General features: G+C 37.2%; 1 protein-coding gene across 2 annotated transcripts in view; it reads right to left on the bottom strand.

Moving 5' to 3' along the window:
• The window catches only part of MAP2K5 (mitogen-activated protein kinase kinase 5), a 280,907-nt gene that overhangs the window by 198,736 nt on the left and 59,525 nt on the right, over positions 1-22,646 (bottom strand). For both annotated transcript variants that reach the window (XM_005893296.3, XM_005893295.3), the window contains exons 7-8: positions 22,289-22,337; positions 15,099-15,163 (exon numbers count right to left, since the gene is read on the bottom strand). In XM_005893296.3, coding sequence (XP_005893358.1) covers positions 15,099-15,163; positions 22,289-22,337 — 114 coding nt within the window. The remainder of the gene's footprint in view (positions 1-15,098; positions 15,164-22,288; positions 22,338-22,646) is intronic.

Here is a 22,646-nt window from a genome sequence, read left to right as displayed (position 1 = left end):
TCCCTTTTTTCTGCCTTGTGGAGCCAGGATTTCAAGAGTAATTGCACATATGATGACTTTTAATCATGACAGCAACACAAGAACACTGAAATGCCACTGCCCTGTGGAGGGGGCAGGGCAATTCTGTCACATACCACGTGGAATAAATGCCATTGACTTAAGTTCCACTCTCACAGAGCATACTGCATAAAAGGTTAGTGAAAAGTGGGATGCAATTACTGTGAATTATTTATAGAGCACTATCAATTGTTGGAAACTCTCCAAATGAATGGGAAACTTAAGAAAACAAGCCAGTCACTAAAATGGTGAAACCAGTCGTTAAGTTCTGGCTTAAGAAAGACATACATACACAAACAAAACAAACATATTTTGTTATTTTGTGAGATTAATTTTTTCTAAAAAACCCTGGATGTTGTTTTTTAATGCAATTAAAATTAAAATCAGGAACCAAATGTAAACTAGCTATGTATGGTTCAGTTAATGAAAATTTTGTTTTATTGCTTGATCATTTTAGAGATTTATTCTCTTGGTAGGTTTCTTTGGGGGTGGATTTTACCAATATGTCACGTAACAAAATAGCCATCTACAGAAAAAAAAAAAAATTCAAATAGTTTCAGGGAAATCAACACTGACAGTTGTTGTCTCCCATAATAGATAAACACATTAGCCAGGCTCTAGCTGTTAAAATAGGAAATCCAAAGTAAACAGCAGTTGTAAAAAGCTTTTATATAAACTGTACTAGTTCAAATAGCAGTCTATGCCAACGTTCCTTCTGCCTAAAAACCCATTACAAATGCTGACTACTGATTGTAAAATGATTTATGGTTAAGCAACAGGGCCCCCCAGACTGTTTAAGTATCAAATCAAATATGTTATTAGGTCACATATATTAACAACTCTTTCAAGATGCTGATCATACACAGGGCTCACAAACCAACCTAATGTTTAATATAGAGAACTTGGCAGGGTTAGAAAGAATTCCAACCAGAGCTACTTTAACTCTACATTTTATGATTTCTTCTTCTTTCTATTTACTTTGGTTCTCCTTTTTACTCCCACATCTGTCTCAAAGTTAATGTGGTCATCACTTCCTCCATATTTCTTTCATAAGGTGATATAGCCTTATTCAAGCCTTTAACATCAACTACAGTAATGTCTTTTAATACATGGCCCAAGTACCTTTGAGATTAAGGAAGCTATAGTCATAGTGATCTCTTGATCAAAGCTTCTGAAAGAATGTTAATGGCCAAAACAGAGGCAAGAGAAAGCCTAATGATGAGGATAGGAAAAAAATGAGGCAACACATGTGGGAGGGAAACAAGAGTATCTTGACAATTAACTAGTTAGGAAACTTCTTTCTGAAATGGCTTGATTACAATATCATCTCTGCTCATAGTGGAAAGCTAACAATAAGTCACTTTCCAAAATGAGATATAAAAATGGCTATTTCAGAAAACCTCCTTCTACTCATAAGTAACATTCAATTGTGCTTTATGGTTTATAAAATGTTTTTTATATAAAGAAGCTATTTAAGTTGTGCAAAAATGTGCAGATATTTTTATTAGCCCCATTTTACAGATAAGGAAACCAAGGCTTGGTGAGGTTAACGACTGCTTCAAGATTCTTATCTCCTAAGCTTTGGAGAACTTTTTCTGAAAAAAGTTGGCTTAAAACTCAACATTCAAAAACAAAGATCATGATATTCAGTCCCATTATTTCATGGCAAATAGATGGGAAAACAATGGAAACAGTGAGAGACTTTATTTTTGCGGGCTGCAAAATCACTGCAGATGGTGACTGCAGCCATGAAATTAAAAGACGCTTGTTCCTTGGCAGAAAAGGTATGACCAACCTAGACAGCATATTAAAAAGCAGTGACATTACTTTGCCAACAAAGGCCCATCTAGTCAAAGCTATGGTTTTTCCAGTAGTCGTGTATAGATGTAAGAGTTGGACTATAAAGAAGGCTGAGCACTGAAGAATTGATGCTTTTGAACTGTGGTGTTGGAGAAGACTCTTGAGAGTCCCTTGGACTGCAAAGAGATCCAACCAGTCAATCCTAAAGGAAATCAGTCCTGAATATTCTTTGGAAGGACTGATGTTGAAGCTGAAGCTCCAATACTTTGGCCACCTGATGTGAAGAACTGACTCATTAGAAAAGACCCTGAGGCTGGGAAAGATTGAAGGTGGAAACAGAAGGGAACGACACAGGATGAGATGGTAGGATGGCATCACCAACTCGATGGACATGAGTTTGAGTAAGTTCCAGGAGTTGCTGATGGACAGGGAAGCCTGGAGTGATGCAGTCCATGGGTCACAAAGAGTCAGACACAACCGAGTGACTGAACTGAACTGAACTGACTGAAGCTTTGGACTGGGCTGTGGATTCAAATTCCTCTGCAGCCAAATCCAATGCTTGTCCCAAACAAGCCTGTGTGAACATAAATGGGCTGCTTCTAGATCCTCTAATTCCAGTTGTCTTCAAGGTTCTCTGGATAGGGTCAGTGCTGGTTTTTAAAAAGCAATAGGGAAAATCGATTGAATGACTCACTTTTCAGAGTTGCATTAACTTTTTCAGGCCACTGGGGTACAATTTACTAAATTACCTCTGCTAGCACACTAAATAGTACCCTAGTGGGTCAAAGAGTAAATGCACCTCTGAAAAGTGAGCCATTTATCCCCTTCTTCCCTGTAGTACCAGATGTAATCTGTCCCCTATGACAGAAATATTAACCCATTTCCATTAAAAACTCAAGAAATTGTCCCACACTAGAGAAAATGAGTATGGGGAAGCTTCCCTGGGAGAGGAAAACAAAACAAACAAAAATCTCTCTTCTATAACCTTGTTCACAATATTGGTGAAAAGTCAGCATGTATTTATATGAAAATAGTGGGCTTTCATTCACTGGGGATTGATTTTAATCAAGGCCTCAAAACACAACAAAAAAATACAAATTCAAAGCTGATGGTTTTCAGCAGGGAGATGCACAGGACATCATGATGGCTAGTTTCATCCTGTACTGCAGTATTTAAAAAGTAAAGCTCAAACATTCATCTTGCGTGTGTAATACGATATATATCACAGATCTTGGTTCTTTCACATATCTCACTATCCCAGAGATTATCCCTTTGACACAAAAAAATCTTCTTGGCTAGCAAATAAGCACATTATTACTTTTAATCTGTATAAAGGCAAAAGCCTCTGAATACATTTCTGAGTTGCCTCAGGAATAGCTATTGAGTGATTTAACAGTTGCTAGATACTTTAATAAAGCCAAACTTTAAGTTTTCAGCACTGTTAGTCTTTTACTCTTCTGGAAGATGGCTATGCAATGAAAATAAGACAACTTTAATTTAAGAATCATCCAGCTCCTAATTAAACTGCCATAGGCAGCTGGTTGGATAAGTTTTAATCAGTTTCAATCACCTATTGATTGGTATACTGAAGCCTAAAAAATTAAAAGTAAAAGATGATTGGGGAATTGTCCCATCTCAGACCAACAGTAGAGGCCTCTGTAAATAACTCCTCTTTTAACCATCAGCTAAATGAACACTTCAATACTGCAGTACAAAGTCTTCTGCAAAATTACTTTAACTAACAAGCAGAAATTTATCAGCTTCAGCCAAAATCAATGCTGAAATCAATTTGAACACTGGTTGTGTCTAAAGGGGCTCATTGGCAATTTAGGGAAATTACACCATGTAAATGCCTGTGCTTTAATTGAACAGTTTCATCAACTAGGCTGTGATTGCTGTCCATTCACTTATTTACTTTCGCTGCAGCTACCATTCTGCAAAGGAATGGCTTTTGTCAGGCTGAAGAGAGGCACTTTATCTTCATTTTGTGCACTTTTGTGTATAACAGACTTCATGACACTGGCATATCATGACTAGGGTTAAAACAAACCAGGAGGAACTTTTCCCTTTAACCTAAAAAATGAACAACACTCAAACTACCATCATACCTTACACCATCCAGGGAGAGTCATCTTTAAGCAAAGAAAAATCGTTGCCTCTATGTTTTGGACAACAGGAGAAAGTATTTGGATTCTAAACCAAATTCCATCTTGCTCTTCTTTTTGAGATATCTGTAGCGATTTCCAAAAATATATAAACTGCATTAGAACATTCTCTCCAAAAATTAAGTAACATTTTGTTTTACAAAGTCCTTTGAGATTAGTCAAGAGGAGCTGATTCTCCAATCTATTCACGAGATTAAGGCTTAAAGACCTCACATATATTTTTAAAGTAAGATTAACGAGAGGAGAAAGGGAGAGGGGTCTGCGTGGGAGGAAGAAACCAGACTTGTTTGTAAAGATCAGAGGTCAAAACATCTGTAAGACTCCAACGATTTAAATACATACACAAAAGCACTCACAAAATCATGAGCAATGAAAAAAACCCAAAGATGCAATTTCTGCAGAACTGTATGTGGAACTGACTGAAGTCTGGAGACAGGAATTAATGTTTTAAATACTGGGTTAATCACTTAGTTCAAAGATTACAAATTTCAGGGAAGGTGAGAAGAAAGAAGACAGCTGTTTGTTCCTATAAGTCATCTGTAAGGTACATGTGCCTGATGCAAAAAATACAAATACAAAATAGATCAGTCTTATGGACTCTGTGGGAGAGGGAGAGGGTGGAGAGATTTGGGAGAATGGCATTGAAACATGTATAATATCATGTATGAAACGAGTCGCCAGTCCAGGTTCGATGCACAATACTGGATGCTTGGGGCTGGTGCACTGGGACGACCCAGAGGGAGGGTATGGGGAGGGAGGAGGGAGGAGGGTTCAGGATGGGGAACATAGGTATACCTGTGGCGGATTCATTTCGATATTTGGCAAAACTAATACAATACTGTAAAGTTTAAAAATAAAGTAAAATTTAAAAAAAATACAGCTGTAGTCTATGTGCTAGAAAATGCCATCAGAAGATTTTAGGCTTGCACATAGTATGCTTACGCTAGCTCCTCACTGAATCAAAATGCAGTTGTTTACTAAAAAGGGCACTGGGAAAGCATCAAGAAATAAGAAAGCATGACTTTCAACGGTGGTTCTAGCCCTTGTCTGCTTTAACTCCTCAGAGAAATCCCTTGATTTCAGGATTTCATCACAGGTTACACAATGTTGGTGACACCTACTCTACCCAGCTACATTCCAGCGTTGCTGGCGTTAACCCTTGGCATGCAACGGTGGCCCAGGGTGGAAACAAATGCAGCCATACGATTCTGAGTATCCACTGCATGCTGGGGACATGAAGGCAAGGCCTTAACACATTTTACTAGGCTTCCAGGGAAGCAGAGAAACTTCGCATTTGCCTTTTCAGTCAGTTACCCAAGGCTTACACTCTGCAACACTAAAAAATTAACTTTCAAAAAAAGTTAAAAGGAAGAAAAAACAAATGGTGTACAGAAACTAAACTCGGCACATGTGTGGTAGTAAAAATTCACTCTGTAATTTTATCCCACCTATCATTTTCTCTACAACTATAAAATTTCATTGGCTATATATTTTGTTACTCAGACAACATAAAAATACATTTTATTCATAGTTTTTAGATAACTTTTCAGAAAACTTAATTATAATTTAATCAGAGCTTTGTTTATTGACTACAGTATATTATTACATTTTGTTTCTAAAGTTAGTAGTCGTAATAGAATCAGTATGCTTGAGAATCTTACACAATGTATATTTTCCAAGTACACTAAGCTTGTTAAAATACTATATTGATTGTGCCCTAAAGCAAGTTCTGATTTTGTCTGAACATTCTTCACTTCATTATTTGAATTCACAAAACAAAAACCACAGTTCTGCTTTGAGCAATAATACTGTACATTCTTTTTCTTTCCTTCTTTTGTAGTACTGACTAGGAAAAATATGGAAATTTTAGGGTCAAGAGGATAACAATACAAAGTTACACTTAAAAATCAAAGTAATGTTTAAAAAAACTTGATGCTTAATACCCAGAGCTTAAGTCTCTATTGCTGTTTCCCCCTCTCAGTTAGTAACCTGCTCCTCCAATTCAGTTTTAATGCACAAATCAGAACCTAAGTGTATTCGACTCCAGTAAGGCAGCAATTTAGGAACACGGTCTCTTATAGCAAGGTAACCAAAGACAGAGCAATGAAAAAAAAAAAACAAAACTGTGGCAGAAAGTTATACACAGTAAATGTGGTTTGTACTTTCCAGTGAATTATTTTCCAAAAAAGCAATTTAAGTAAATACCCTAGATGCTGTGGCATACAAATATTTGCTTGTGCTATATGCCAACCAAGAGCCGTTAATTTTCTAACACATCAGACACTGTAAAATAGTTTAGAAAAATTTAATGTGTCTTATAAATCAAGAAATGCTCCAACTCCTCTAGCACAAACATAGAATTAATCTCAGGATCCAATTATTAAATTCAAAGCTTTTGATAAGTAAAGAGACCCAAAGGATAGACCAAATAACAAGTTATGTCGCCATAATTCTGTCAGCGAAGTAATGGTTGTTTTAACATCTACTAAAAAGCCTCTAAAATTAACAACTAGAGATGGTGCATCACTGACTTTCAAGATCATATATTAATTTAGATCTCACACTGAAAAATAATTTCGGTTAAAAATTGAGAAACTTAAAAGAGTGCAGATGACAAAAAGGAAAACCGTGGCTTGAGAAGTAGGCCCAAGTACTGATGTAGTGTCAGAAGGAATTTGAGGTGGACAACTCGATGTTTTGATACTGAGTTCTAATCTTGATTTGACCATGGGCATGCCACTTAACCCTTCCAAGCTTTATCTTTCTCACTAGTAAAAAGGGGCTAAGTATATCGACCATGCTTCTTGGCAAAGATTTAGCGAGATCTCAAAGATCCCACATGATCAGGCTCCTTCCCATTTCTCCACCATCCCCTGAGCTTGCTCTACTCCAATTCCAACCACACTCCTAGACACAACACCTTCACACTCATCTCAGGGCATTCTCCACAGCAGTTCCTTCTGCCTGGATTCTGGATTCCCAGATTCTCCCATGACTTGGCTCCTTCCTGTCCTTCAGGTCTCAGCTCCAATATCCCCTCCTCAGATAAGCCTTGCTGAGCATTCTTTACAGCACTTGTAAGGTCTGATATCATCTTACTTCGGTATTCATTTCCTTGATTGCTGTCTATCTGCACCCCTAGAACAAGCTCCAGGAGCACTGGCCACCTGTGTTATTCACTACTGGATGGCTTTGGCACAGAGCGACTGTCGGTGAGTATACATTCAATGAATATACAGTAAGACAAAATCTAAAAGAACAAAACCAAACAATACTTGACATCAACATTTTTATGGTAGCTGAATGCTAAATTTCATTCTGGAACTTTACACTCAGGAGTAATCTTTGCAGTCTTTTCATGTCCAGTCTAGGTGGGAATTCTTTTCTCAGCAGTCCTGAACACTAAGCCGTATCATTCTGCTTAAGGTAGAAGCCAGAGCCACCCAGCGATACATCCATGAATACTTTGCATCCATCCTGAGACTGTGAAGACAGCCTCTACAGGTTAATTCCTAAAACACTAAGTGTCTACAGTAGGTAACGAGTGGTACTGGGCCCTGGAAAGACATCGTTCAAATGACCTCTAGGGAGGACAGGCCGGTGGGTAAAGTAGCAGAAAGAGTACAGGGCTCACTCTAACCAAAGGCACTGTCACACAGACATTCAAGACAAGCAATCTGAGGTGGGCCTTCAGAAAAACCTGCTCCTCTGTCTACAGGAATGCCCTTCAGACTTTATGTCAGTTGTCATGGGACCTCTTGATTTTTTCTTATTCAGATAAAAGGCAGCCAACTCCTCTGATCACTTTTCAACTCAAATAACAGTTCCTCCGTGAGGCCCTTTCTGAATCCTCCTGAGGAAAGAGCTAAAAGTTGTCACTCCCTCCTCGGCCCACAAGGGCCTGTGTACCACAGAGACACATGGCCTAGACCGTGAGGCCCTGTACTTACCTATCGACAAGACGTCTCCCTCCATCTGGACACAGGCCAATGAGAGCCTGCTCTCCCCAACAGCTGACGCAGTGCCCTCCACACAGCACATGCTCAGAAGGTGCCCACTAGTGAACGAAGGACTGGACGGCACAATGTCCCAGACCCCTGTTTTTTCTCCCCATGCTCCTCTGGGTGCTCTCTGAACTGTCCATATCTCTCTAGAAAGTCAGCACCCAGAACTAGACACAAAAATCCAAAAGTTACACCCTGCGAGACAAAGTCAAACCTGGATGCTATACATTCTTAATGCAGCCAGAAAATAGATTTTAAAGGAAACTAGACCTCTTCCACCCTATACAAACAGAAGTGTGCTAATGCTTATCTGTTCTTAACCACTTCTGCTGAGGACGTTATATTTCTCTATAAAGAAAGCACTTTTATTAAAATAAAATATTAGAAAGAAGTCTTGCTACTTCAAAACTATTTTTCCCTAAAAGGAGATAGAGTTGAAATACTTCAATTCAGCAAATTCTTACTTGAAATATTACCATAATGTATTGATTTTTACCAGACTCAATTGACTGAAAAGTTGTTTGTATAGCAATATTGGCCAAACCAATATACTAGAACAATTTTGTTACCCATAGTAATCAAGTGCATTTCTGAAGTATAATTATACTGTCATAAAAATAAAGCCAAGATACCCTTTTCCAAGCAATAAAACAATAAGGGCTATAAAAAAGGAAGAAGAAAAGGCTAAATAAATGAGATTTTTTAAAATGAAATTTAGTGTCTTTCAGAAACACCCCGCCTCTTCTTCCTTCCCTTAAGCCAAGGTTAGCAGAAAATGATCAATACTTCAATCTCAATAAACTATTTCAATAATAGTTAATTCGGGTGGAAACAGAGTCTGAAAATCTCTGCTCAGCGACCTGTGACATCCTGTCATGTTGGCTGGATGCCAATAATCCATCATTGCTGTAATGAATGTGAGCATGTGTGAAGTTATGGGGATGTGGAGATGGGGCAGCAAAGGGGGGAAAGTGCAGAGAGTCTGGAGCTCAGGTTCATTCTTCAGGTTCTAATCAATACAATGCACATCACTGTATGAAACCAACCTGTAACAGCGAATGCTGAGAGAGGGAAGTGGACATAATTAATTTTATTTGACAAATGTTCATTGATTTTCTGAAAATATTTAATATCCTTGCTTGTCACATGATACTACAATACAATCCAGCCATATACAAGTATTTAATTTTACATTAAGATGATGTCTTATTTGCTTGTTTAAAATACGATCCTGGCTACAAGGAAAAGGCACTTCATTTGATTGGAAATTTAAAGTTAAAATAAATCAAACAATCACCCTAGCTCTTGGGTCAATATCAAAACCATTTAAAAACTACTCTTAATTTACCAGATGCACTTCAGGGAGAAAAACAAAAAGAAGTGGGGCCACTGATGCAGCTGTTAGAGAAACTGGGGTCAGGCCTGTGACTGTTTCCGGTTTGGCACCTTTGGGTTGTTTGGTGAAAAAGGAAATCAGAGTTTTTCTCGGTATTATGTGGTTCCCAATATTTACATCAAGGACCCTCTTGGTTGCACTTTCCCTTCAGGAATCCTATGTTTTAAAATATTTTGTTTACTAAATAGCATTTAATTAGGCAACGATTCATGTATTTTTTTCATTTTCTATAACTGACCACCACAGCTTCTAATTTTCATGAAATAAATCATGTTCACTGCAGTGGGCTGATATAATTCCAGTCCTGAAACAAAAATATTTTAGTTGGCCTGTAAGTCATATCACAAGGGTAGAATACAGTTTAATAGTTCACATGATCTGAGTTACCGTCTCCAAGAACCATCCCCACCCTACTGCCCAACAAATATTTCATAATATAGGTAAGACAACAGAAAGAAGGCAAGACCAACACCTTTGAGAACTGTTAACCCTTCCCTCCTCTCTTATCTCTAGATATGGTCAAATTAATTGTTAAATAATGGTATATATCCAATCTTTGAAACACCATGTAGTTAGCATACGTGCTACCGATTATACCACTGAGAAAATTCTACCTCAAACCCAGGTTACACCTCTTAACTGTACCATAAGAAGCAGCTAGATTTAGAAAATTCACTAGTGTTTTCCAATACCTTGAGATTAGAATACATGGCCAGAAAGCTGACAGCAAGAGTCTTAGCCTAAATAATTGCATTAAAGAAAAAGAGAACAGATGATCCTTAAGTGTGTGTTGGCTAACTGACTCAGCATGGCCTAAGTCCTAAGAGGTAGATACTACTTCATTTTTGGACCCAGAGCTTTTGCGACTCCTTCAAACAATGCACTGAAGGAGCAAAAAATCTGAGTGCCTGGCTCATTATCATAGAACGTTTTCAAAGTAACTGGTCCTATTAATTACTTTCATTTCCATGTGACTTACTATCCAAGAAAAAAGGACAGTAACTAGAATGTTGAGTTAGTGGATACCAAATACTAAGTTTTTAATATGTGAAAGAAAATTAATCATTCAAACATATGCTTTTAGTTTAGAAATCCCTATGCTTCTTGGTGAATGTTCTAAAACAATTATTCAGGCTCAAAATTATGCAGCCTCTAAAACTAGCTAGATATGGGGAGGATCCAATTAAAGAACCCTGCTAAAACCTGCTTGGAAAAAACCTCCACTGGCCTCATTCTTATTCCAGCCAGCATGTATAGAGCATCTCTTCTATCCTTAGGACTGTGCTGGGTACACTAGAAAATACAAGTAAATGCAATGGACTCTGCCTGACCTTGAGAAAACACTGCCTCAGGGAGAAACAGTGGAAGGAAGAGATGCTGTGTAGAGTGCTGGTTCTGTTACATGAATGTGAGCCCCAGCTTTTACCAGCAGTAAAACAGGCTTGCCATTATACCAGCTGTCTTATAGCAATTTGAAAGTAAACTACAATAAATGAGAATATACCTTGAAACTTTGAAAAATCATTCTATTTAAAATAATATACGATATAAAAATAAACCATACTCATAAAGGAACTAAAGAACCAAAGGAAACATCGAAATATATTAGGTATCATATTGCAGAATTTCTCAAAGTTAATTCAATACAACTTTAATTCTGTGAGATATTTACAGATCTTTCTCAAGAAAAGAATCCCATGGCCAAGTAAGCATAGAAAGCCCAGGGATTAATGCTCTTTCTATCATTGTTCATTTCTATCATGAACAGTAGTAAGTTCATGTAAGAATCATGAACATTCAGTGTCAGACACAGTACTTAGCCTTTTTTATGGAACATCTGATTTAACCTCACAGTAATTTTGTACGACGTGTACTCAGTTGCTAAGTCCTGTCCAACTCCTTGTGACCCCATGGACTATAGCCCACCAGACTCCTCTGTCCATGGGGATTCTCCAGGCAAGAGTACTGGAGTAGGTTGCCATTTCCTCCTCCAGGGAATCTTCCCAACCCAAGGATTGAATCCATGTCTCCTGCGTCTCCTGCATTGGCAGGCAGAATCTTTACCACTGAGCCACCTGGGAAGCCCACTTTTGTAAGACAGGTATTAGTATTATCCCCATTTTAAGCATAGGGAAACTGAGATAGAAGACACTATGTAACTTTCCCAACATCACACAAGCTGGTTAGTGGCAGATGCAGAATTCAAACTCAGAGTCCCTATACTTAACCACAACACATACTGTTTTCTACTTCCTCTAAGCTTTCAGAATTTATTGTGAATCTATCAGAAGGGAATAGTACATATGTGCTTCCTGATTTATTTTTTGGAGCAACTTGTACTTTTGGAAATGAAGCAGTTAAAGTACATTCATTTACTTTTCCTAAATAATTCTTTCTCTTAGAATTGATCCATTTCATCCAAACTAATAATCCAAGAGATACCACAATTTACAATTACCTGGCTGGATTGCTATCATGAGTTCAGCAGGGGGCTATACACAGAATCCGCATTTGGTTCAAATATATAGGCCCAGAATTTCATACTGTATAACTGAGGAGAATACCCAAACTTAAAGGATGAAAATGTGATCAACTATTAAATAACATATATTGTAGTTACACAACATCGTATCCCTTAAAATTCACAACATCTCAAGTGGAGCAAATAAGACTGAAATATCAACTTTTGCTTCACATTTATTAGCTTTATTATTCTTTATAAGAAAAAAAATAAATAGGCCCATTAGGCAGTTTTGTTACCAATGAGTGGATTTTCCAATATTTTCTTCATCTAGTTTATGTAGCATAGCCTGTAATGTAATCATTTTTGTTTGAAAAATCACAGTTTTTATAGTCAACACCATTAAGGTAAACTTAGTATAGGAGAAAGTCAATCATAACACATCAAACACTCAGTTTTATAGAGACTTTAGTAAAGTGGCTTTCCATTTCTTGATGATTATACCATTTCTTTGTGCTGAACTAAAAGCCAGAAATAGGAGAACACCACAAACTGAAGTCCAGACAGAAATGAAGACCAATGATCAATGACAATGATCAATGATCAATGACGCAATGGACATGAGCTTGAGACGGACAGGGAAGCCTGGCATGCTACAGTCCATGGGGTCGCAAAGAGTTGGACATGACTGAACTGAACTGATCAACGACAAGTGGTTATGTAATTTTATATCTTCATGTTCTCTCTCCTTAAGAATCACCTAGGCAATAAGTGAAATGTCTTCTTTTCATAAGAAATCTACGACATAAAGTACTGAAATGATCATGACACCGCCACTCACCCTCCATAACGACAACCACTGTCAAAAACATACTGAATCTTACAAAGTGTTTTGAGCATAAGCAATGAAAGCCAACTAAATAAACCCAGGAGAAGTTGCTAATGTCACTGTGGCATCCTAGCAAATTAAAGAACTCGTGCTAAGGACCCTCCCTTGGATACTGTGACTCTAATAAAAAGAAAACTTCTAGCCATGCTTCTTAGCTAAAAACATTAGCCAGGCAAATGGGAAATTATTTGCAAGACAAAAAAGTTGTGCAGATGGACAGTGTTGATGGTTACACAATAATGTGAACGTACTTAATGCCACTGAACTGTAGACTTACAAATGGTTGAGATGGTAATTTTTATGTTTTTACTACAATTAAGGATAACAGTTAAAGAAAAACAACACTAACATAATTTTATGCTGTAATTTTCCCTTGCTGGATGAGCATGTTATTTCTACTTCCCTGTATGCCCTCTCCCCTTATAAACCTGTTTTAAGATAAAAGATTAAAATTTTAACACATAGAATATTATTTCCAATAAAAATTATCTGCTGGGGTTTGGTCTTATGTTTTCTCCTCTCTAGAATAAACCAGGACAGTAAATTCACAACAGTTTAATTTAAAAATATTAACACGCTCAAGAGTCAAACATTTGGTGAAACAGCACAAGTAAGTAGGTTAGAAGTCTAAAGAAATGTGTTTGGATTCTATTCGAAGCCGATAAAAGGCATTCAAAGAGTTGCTAGAAAACTTTTCTGTTTTATTACACCTGAACATTAGCATAAAAGCATTAAGAAGAAGAAAGGCTGAGACTTTGAAAACTGCTCCCTTTAGGGAACTCAAGAGAAGCAATTTGAGTATACATGTTCCTTCTTATTTCTAATGGTACCTGAACCCAAGAACCTTCAGGACAGGGTATAAAGTCAAGTCAGATAAGAGCGAGAAGACCAGGATGAAGAAATGCTATTTATGTAGTACTAGGGGCTGCGTGGGAAGGAATGATAGTACAGATCCAGGAAAGGACAATGGTAGCCTCAAATTCTTTAGGCAAATTAGGCATCACACATTTTAAGGGCAAGAGGGTAAGACCCAAGGATTGTGAAAAAAATGTGTTATTATTTAATTATCTGAATTAGCCTAGTGGAAGCAATTAACATTCAGACCAACTACTTGCCATACTCAGTCATCTATAGGAAAAAACCATCCAAATATGTAAACATATGTTCTTAAAGGACTATGTTCAAGACTTTAGGAGAAAGGACATTTCCTGGCTCCACCTACAGAGAGGATCAAAGCCCTAGGGAGGGAACTAGATCAGATAACTTTGAAGGAGCTTCTAACCTGAGAAATCTAATTCTATGCCAAGGTGGCATCTGAGTTGAGGATATTCTGGAATTTTAGGATGCGACCTTTCATGTTCAAGGGCAACAGGGAAATTTTTAGCTATATTCAGACATGGTTAGTAAGAACTCAAAATTCTAAGAAAATCAGGAACCAATAAAAACATAAATTAATTATTTTACAACTTTGAAAATATATATTAATATCAATAGTAAAATATCTAAGGTAAAAACACAATTATAATGTGATGCAGGGGTAGTGTATATATGGAAAACAGCTCTCTGGAGGAAAGCTTTATTACTCCCTCAGGGCTTTCTTACAGAATATGGATTTTTTAATTCCTAGTGGAATATTTTTCATACATCATTGCAGACTATTAAGTACCAGATATTACATTATGTAGTTTAAACTTTGCACTACTGCATGAGAAAGACTTCCCTGTCGAGAGAAGTATTTTTTACGGTTAGCATTTTTTAATATGAAAATGAACACTCCTTTAGGCTAAGATCACTGCAACCAGAATTTGGGAGAATTTTATAACTTAACATATTCATCAATGTGTAGAAATTCTCTCAGGGGTGTAGGGCGAGGAGAGAAGGAAACACAACAGGAAGAGGCTTTTTAATAACTAAGTGTCGACACAGGGCAAAGCAATGGTATTTATAAGGGTTGTCTTCCACTGGGCATAGGTGTAAACAGGCAGGGGACTAGCATAGGGTGCTAGCAAGTTAAAAAAAAAAATGGTGTTAAAAGAGTGAAAAAAAAAATGCATTAAACTTCAGGCCAGTTAAAGGTATATTTGCTAATGGTGGACTATTAAATGCTCACCCAGGAGAGATGCAGACTCAGAAATACTAAAAAGGCAATATAAATGCACTTTTCCAAGCAATTTCTGAGAAAATAGATGCCTTACAGAATTTTGGAGTCACATGTGGAAATAAAATCTAAGTGCTGGTAGTCATTTAAAAATCTTTGCCATGGAGAACTTGGATACCCACATTTGGCAAAAGTGGAGAGAAAGTTTAAACAAAATTGACTACTCACTTGTAGACTGTGCCGCCGTTGCCATGACCAAGAGTGTCTCGATACCGTATGTCTTGTTCATTCATCTCCACAAGAAAGAAAGAAAAACAAAAAGGGTGTCATGCTGTGGATGGAAATGTCAAGGAAAAGCAACTCTGGGCCATAAACAACAAGCAGTCTGGGTCATTTCAAGTTCAGCTGCAAGAACGAGAAGATCAATACAACATTTGCTGTCCAATTTATAAAAGACGATACCAAGGGACAAAGTGATGGAAAGTTTAATGACAATTTGTTTGCCTGGGTCATTTCATTAAAGTTTGATAAAAGGTGTCAAAATGGAATGATATAACATAGCTCAAAAGGGTCAGGTCAGAGATACCGATAAGAACGGTCTCCAGCACTACAATAACCGCTGCCAAACAGCACTGCACATAACCAAAGTCAGACTTGGCAAGACACACACACACCCCCCACTAGTAATCCAATGCACAATCTATAAATACATCAGCCCCTGAAAACTCAAGTGACCCTCTAATTAACATTAAACAAACTAACTGAATAATGCTAATGATTTTCCTAGAGTTGACACTGCTTTTTTGGGGGGAAATGATAAATTAGTACCCAGCAATAGCTGGGTAGAAATCTTATGGAAAAGTGCCAAATCGATGCACTTTAAAAGGCACATATAGTAAAATGTTATAATGCCTAAAAGGAAAGCAAGTAAGCATGTGATTAGTATAAACTAAAGTCATTTTTCTAATCCATTATATAAAGCAACACGTACATTTTCCCAGATCCTATAAAACTGTTATACCACAAATACTACTCTCATTTGTATAGTGAATAGAAGTGAAATTATTTTAGTACCCACAATATAATGTTTTAGAGTTTGAAACAACTCCCTAAGTAATTATTTATCAAATGACTTTAAGACTAGTCAGATTCTATTTAAGGAATTCAGTAATTTTCTACACACTGGTCCAGTTGCTTAAAAATTAACTGCCAACTTTATTCACTAAGTGGATTCAATAAAGTGTTATTTTCCATATAGCTAAAGCTTGGGAAAAGCCATAGTAAGCCCTGAAAAAAAAATCAATTTCCAGGGAATTGCACTGCCTTGCATGGGCAAAAAATAGATGGAGTTTTTAATTCAGTATCACCTGGAAAAAAAATAGTTTGCTTTCAGACCATTATAGTAAAGCTTTAAATATTTTGCTCTACTCTAAACTTTCACCAGTGGAATAAAACAAGGCTCCATTTATCAAGGGAAATATTTTTCTTCTATACATTTCTGAGGGTGAAGCTTCAGAGAGCTGTGATAATTAGGAATACAGTGGAATTACAGCTTCCTTTCCAAGCCATTCTGCCACACTGTAAAAGAATATTGACAGATTAATGTATAAAGGCCAATCTAAGCACCTGATTTAATTGTAGTACAACCTAACTGATGTAATTTGCAACCAGCTAATTACTACATTTAGGGTCAGAGGCAAAATGACAGATGAGTCATAAAAATTGGCAAAAATTTTTCTATTTGAGGGAAATTCTTTTCTTCATTTCCTTTAAACCACTAACACAGAAAATAAAACCTATTTCAACCTATATAAAATGTGGCATGAAGAAAAGAAAATCTCATTATTCTGGACCAAATGACAAATTTCAAAGCAGCATGAAATTGCACATAAAGTAACTTGAGATGCTAAACAAACTAGCAGAGTTGCTACTGGGTTTACCTTGATCAAACAGTATAAAATATGTAATATTTATGTATGTAAATATCAGTATATATTGGTGGGTACAAATAGGCTACTTTCTTGAAAACATTCCTCAAACATGACTGCAACTTCCTAAACATGACTGCAACAACCTAATTTGTACTAGTAACTTGCTGAACAATCTGTATCCTCATCACAGCCTGAAGTAAATTTCTAGGAGAAAGTTCATTCAACGTCCACAAATTCTGAATTGGTAGCAATGAGGTTTAAGGGTAAGCTGGATGCAGCTATAGGATCTGGGCCCTAGAGAGGTCACAGTCCGATTACATCCCCTCCATCTACCCCACACCATCAGAACTTTCCAGGTAAAAGGAACAGTAGTTTCCTCTTGGAAAAATATAAATATCAAGACTCAGTGATATTACACATTCCAATAACATACTGTGAGAGACCTAGGACTTTAGAGGGGGCTTGATTTTGTGATATTTTGCTGGAGGCAGAAAAGGCAAAGGCGTAGGTCTCTAAGTAGCTTCAGCCATTATAATCCCAACATCAGTCTTTGTTTACCTAAAACCCCTAGGCTGAAAAGAAAAGTGGAGCAGTCACCCACCTAGCACTCTAACTTAACCAGGAGTGGTAGACAGAAAAAAGGCAGGGGCTAAGCTGAAAGCTTCAGCGATATGGGGATGTTATGGATGCTATACAGGGTGTAGGGGTGTGTGTGCACAGACAAGTGTTATGCGCGTGCCAATACAACGTTTAGGCAAATTCAAGGGTGGAAATTTGGAGTCCCTCAGATAATGAGTAAGATTGTAAGAGTATCATAAAGATAAAAATGGTTTTAAAGAATAAGTTCTAGAACGATGTCACTCAAAAAACAGTATCCATAAAAAATTAAGTGTTTCTACAATGTTTTAAAGTTTTATATAGAAATCTGCCTAGACTGTAAATAGACTGGTAGATTTTTCTATTTAAAAATATCAGATCTTTTTGCCTATCCTGCTGCTGCTAAGTCGCTTCAGTCGTGTCCGACTCTGTGCGACTCCATGGACGGCAGCCCACCAGGCTCCCCTGTCCCTGGGATTCTCCACGCAAGAACACTGGAGTGGGTTGCCATTTCTTTCTCCAATGCATGAAAGTGAAAAGTGAAAGTGAAGTCGCTCAGTCGTGTCCGACTCTTAGCGACCTCATGGACTGCAGCCCACCAGGCTCCTCCGTCCATGGGATTTTCTAGGCAAGAGTACTGGAGTGGGGTGCCATTGCCTTCTCCACTTTTTGCCTATGGGAACCTTCTAATTTTTATAGATTATGTAAGTATTAATCATGTCAGAAAAGTTTTAAAAAGGAAAACTATTAGGGTCAAGCTTATGAACTGATTACAACAAAATTTAAGAATTGTGTATCTCTGATCAAAATGGGTTACTTTAATTGATCTTAAATATGAAACAATCATTAAAGGAATAAACAAATAGCTAACAACATATCTGCTTTTTTAGTTTAGAAAAGCATATTAATTCAACTTTTCTAAAATGAAACTTAGGCACAGTGCTCATGATACAAAAGTGGGATTTATAAGCCTACAAAGTACAGTATTTAAATATTATAGTTGAGATCAGGTAACATAAAAATCACATATTTTTACAACATTTTAAGTTTATAACCCAATTCATTTGTGTCACGTAACTAGTCAAGGTGAGAACTGAGTCTTTCAGGATACTCTGCTCTGCGATCTCAGGTGATCTCATGGGTAAGTATGGAGGGACAGCCTCTCCATCAATGGTCACTGGCCCATAGAAAGGAAAATAACCAACTGAAGGGCACTCAAAAGTTAAAAGCAATTTCATCAACTACAATGTTTGTTTTTAAGAAGAGAAATCGCACAGCTCTTTAAATAAGGGGTAAAAGAAAGTTTTTATACAATTAAAGATACCAAATAACTTTTCAGTATTAGTCAGTTTCCTTGTTTCAACTAAAAAAAAAAAAAAAAAAAAAGGCAATAAAAGGCAGAATAACAGATGTGAGGGAGGAAGAAGAAAAAAAAATCCTGAGAGTTACAATTATGTGTCAACTGCCATGCTGGCAAATGACCTGAGAGACATGAGTGGCACTGGGCTCTGCTGCTGCTGAAAGAGAGGCGGGGGGTGGGGGGCGCCAGGAAGGGCTTCGGGAAGGTTTTGCTGGTGTGGGGAGATGAGCAGTCGTGCCGTCTGGACACACACACTCTCATCCACATTTAGGTCAGACATAAGATGAACTGGAAGAATCTAAGTGTTTTATATATTGGTAATAGGACAGTTTTTAAAGCTAATTTTATGTTGAATACTATTTTTCTTCCTCCTTTTTTTTTTTTTTCTCCTAAACACAGGAAGTTTTTTAAAGGTATCTGAAGTCCACAAAACAGTCAAACGTAGCAGGATTAGAATTATTTCTAGATTTCTGACTTCACAGTACATTTATACTTGAGTAATTAGGAACAGAAAACACTGTCACTCTCTCCTACAAATTTTAAAAAAACCGAGGAAAGACAACTTTAGAGATGCAAAGGTCAAAGTCATACATCCCTGGGGTAACTGCACTTTTTTAATCCTTTAAATTGACCCACTGGGCCATTTCTAATCAGTTTCAAATCAAGGGCCAATGTTAAACAGATGATACTGCACTACAACTGAAGTGGGAGAAACACATCCAGAAAACACATCAGTGGTACTGACTTATAGCACTCAATAAAACATGCCAAAAATACCTTATGAATTTTTTTCAAGCAGGAAAAAAAAGGAACCCTCCATCATAAAGTGATTACAGAAAAACAATGCCTTCATTCCAATGACTAAATGTTAAACTTCCTAAAAAATGTTTGATTTAATATAATATTAATGAAATTAATGAGGAAAATGAAATGGAATTCAATTATGGATCAACAAAGAAAATATTCTTTGTTTACTGTCTGCCTGTATTAAGAAGAATCAGTACCTATCGCTTATAAATCATTAAAACAAAAATGCTCAATTAATCCTACTTTTATATGTAAAGGTCTGACAGAAACCAGTCCTATCACCAGACCTTCGCTTCACAAATCGAAGCAATAATGGTTTCAGAAAGCAGTCACACTCTATGAGCAGACAATTGGAGAGATTTAGTAAATCCCACTTTATACAGCAGAGACTAATCGGAAAACACAAGCCAGTCAAATGTTTCTTATGAACTGTTGACACTATATCAATGCTGAATCAATTGGTGGCATTTACTCTGAGTGACAGAAAAGAAATAAATATTTATATCACATAACCTATATCAATGAACCCAGGCAGAAAGCTATTTCTAACCTGTCAATATTTGATTATCTTGAAGAATCATGTCCCTTTCTTTTAATGATTAATATGAATTCCTTATTAAATCTAAGTGGAGGCTAGTGGAAAGGCAAATCATTATTAATGCTTGAGAGCATAAACCACTAAAATAAAAAACTATGCTTAAGTGTTAAAGTATCGTTAAATGTGACTTACATCTTCCATAGCAAGTGGTGTCAGTGTTCAGCCCAGAAATTTATTGACGCCACAATGGAACATGTTACCTCACTGCAATGCAATCTCGCTCATTCTTTACTTACCTGATAGTACCAAGGACTGAGGAATTAAAAGGAGGAGGAGATATTTCGAAGACTTCCAAAGGTGGGAGTTCTTTGTTTTGTTTTGTGAATAAAAGTAAATGTAAAATGGCTAATCCTTAAAAGTAAGGAAATGCCATGCTGTTTAACATGGGGCTATCACATTCCCCAGGGAAAGCAATAAACAATCTTTAAGTGTCAAAAATCATTGCCGTGACAATTCTCCACCAAAGAGAATCTCCTAACTGAGGGCACTAAGATATTTATGGCATTAGATTCAGAATACTAGGAACATTTCAGAATGGTTTTTTTTTTTTTGCCCTGGAAATAAACTGTTTTTCATTTTTGAAAGAATCTATGACAGGTTATTTTCCATTGCCTGGGTTGAACAAATGTAGTTAAAGCTTCTTAATTTATGTCAATTTTGAAATATATTTTCCAGCTGAAGAACACAAGTAACTCATAAGTTACAGTTAGTAACTAGAATGCAAACATGTTGGAGATACATAAAGACCCTAGGTTCAGTATTTCAGCTTTTAGTCAGGTTTTGTTTTGTGTGTCTGAAAACGTGCAGGGCACTAGAGGGATATATATGTGGACCTCAACCGAAACAAAGACTTTGGCTGCTTCAAGTTAAAAGTACTATTAGATAAACATGATCTAAAATTTGGGCACCAATAAGATTATACATACACCACCAGATTCTCCGTAGCTGTACACTGAATAGTTAAGGACTAGAATTCACACACTCTGGATGACAATGAGATGTCAAAACCAAATCAATTTACTTTTTCTAACTACATTCAAGAGATTACATGCTAAATAAGTAAGGTTTCCAGAAGTACCACCATACAGGCATCACGTTAAGGCACACACATCTACCAGGCCACCAAGTTACAGGTGATATTAAAGGACAAGCATGGGGACCCAGCTTTGTCTTCTTGACATCCTCCACTACAAGCACTTGATTCATGAAATGCCAATGAGGCTTGGAGAGGTCAGCATGTGAAGGCACTGAATAAGCATCTGAGATAATTAAGATTTCAGCCTTCGAAACATGGACGGGAAGTGAACAGCAGTTAAGAAAATCAATAAGAGTCTTTTATTTGCGGTGACACAGATGTCTCAGTCAATAGAGCCTAATAGGCAGGCTTGATCGCAATGGACAGGCGCTTGCCTCCAAGGCTATCAAAGGGCTTCCTCTATAACAAACATTAAAGCGCATTTATGTTGCTATTGAAGAATCGAGGACCCTGTAGGTAGCTTAATTTACCAGTGTATGTTTAAAAGCACTATACTATTTCAGATGTGTCCATTTACTTGGATCAAAATTAGTGAGAAATAACTGGCCTGCAGGCCCGTTTGTCCCTCACTGACGGGAGGAGGTCATTCTGCTTTCGATGACCAGTCAACTGGACAAACTGAGGGTTCCTGAAGGCCAGGAATTTTAAATGGCAAAGGTCTGTTGTGACTCCGTTCCTCTAAAAAGCCAGTGTTAGTTTCAGGACAAAAGAAGGAACTAAGGTGAGAAAGTTAACAGTTTTTCTTTTTCTCCCTAAAGATAATGAAAGAAACAGTCACCTCAGGACACAGGGCCATTTCAACAACCCATGGGTTGACACACTTGTTCAGAACTGATTAACTTTTTTTACCCTGAGCTGGCAGCAGGGTGTGTGCATGGTACTTCAATCTGCTGGGAGTGAAACCCATTAGCACAGTTTGAAAAACGTGCTGCAAATTGTTCTGCCAATCAAATTAAGCCATGTAATTCATTTATGACAAGAAGAAATATACAGACCCTTTATCTGTTTATTAAGTTTATGGATTAAAAAAAAACCTGGACAGCACTAAGTTACTACTATCAGAAAATCTTAATCTGTAATGAAACCTACCTGGCCATTGGCTAATATTTTTTTCAGTTCGGCAGAAGACTTCTTTAAGCTGAAAAGAAAAGGCATAGTTTTTAATAGCAAATTCATTAACAACTCTGAACAACACTGAATGTTCTAGACTAAAATACACTTTTGCTTTAGGTGTAGACATAGACTACACTTTTTACATCCTTATCCCTACGTAAAATATTTTCTAAAGAAACTAGCCAAAGGCATCAGTAAGAGACTGAAGCCCGTCAGTAATCTAAAGCGATACAGAAGTCTGCTATAATAATGAAGCTAGACTGCGGCACAGACTACTTCAGAGACCTCTCCTTGCTATTAGTTCTGCTGTTTCGGGGTAGCCTTCCAGTGGCTA

This window comes from Bos mutus, chromosome 10 (assembly GCF_027580195.1).
Source record: "Bos mutus isolate GX-2022 chromosome 10, NWIPB_WYAK_1.1, whole genome shotgun sequence".
Taxonomy (NCBI): Eukaryota; Metazoa; Chordata; class Mammalia; order Artiodactyla; family Bovidae; genus Bos; species Bos mutus.
This window is presented reverse-complemented; position numbering and strand designations above follow the sequence as displayed.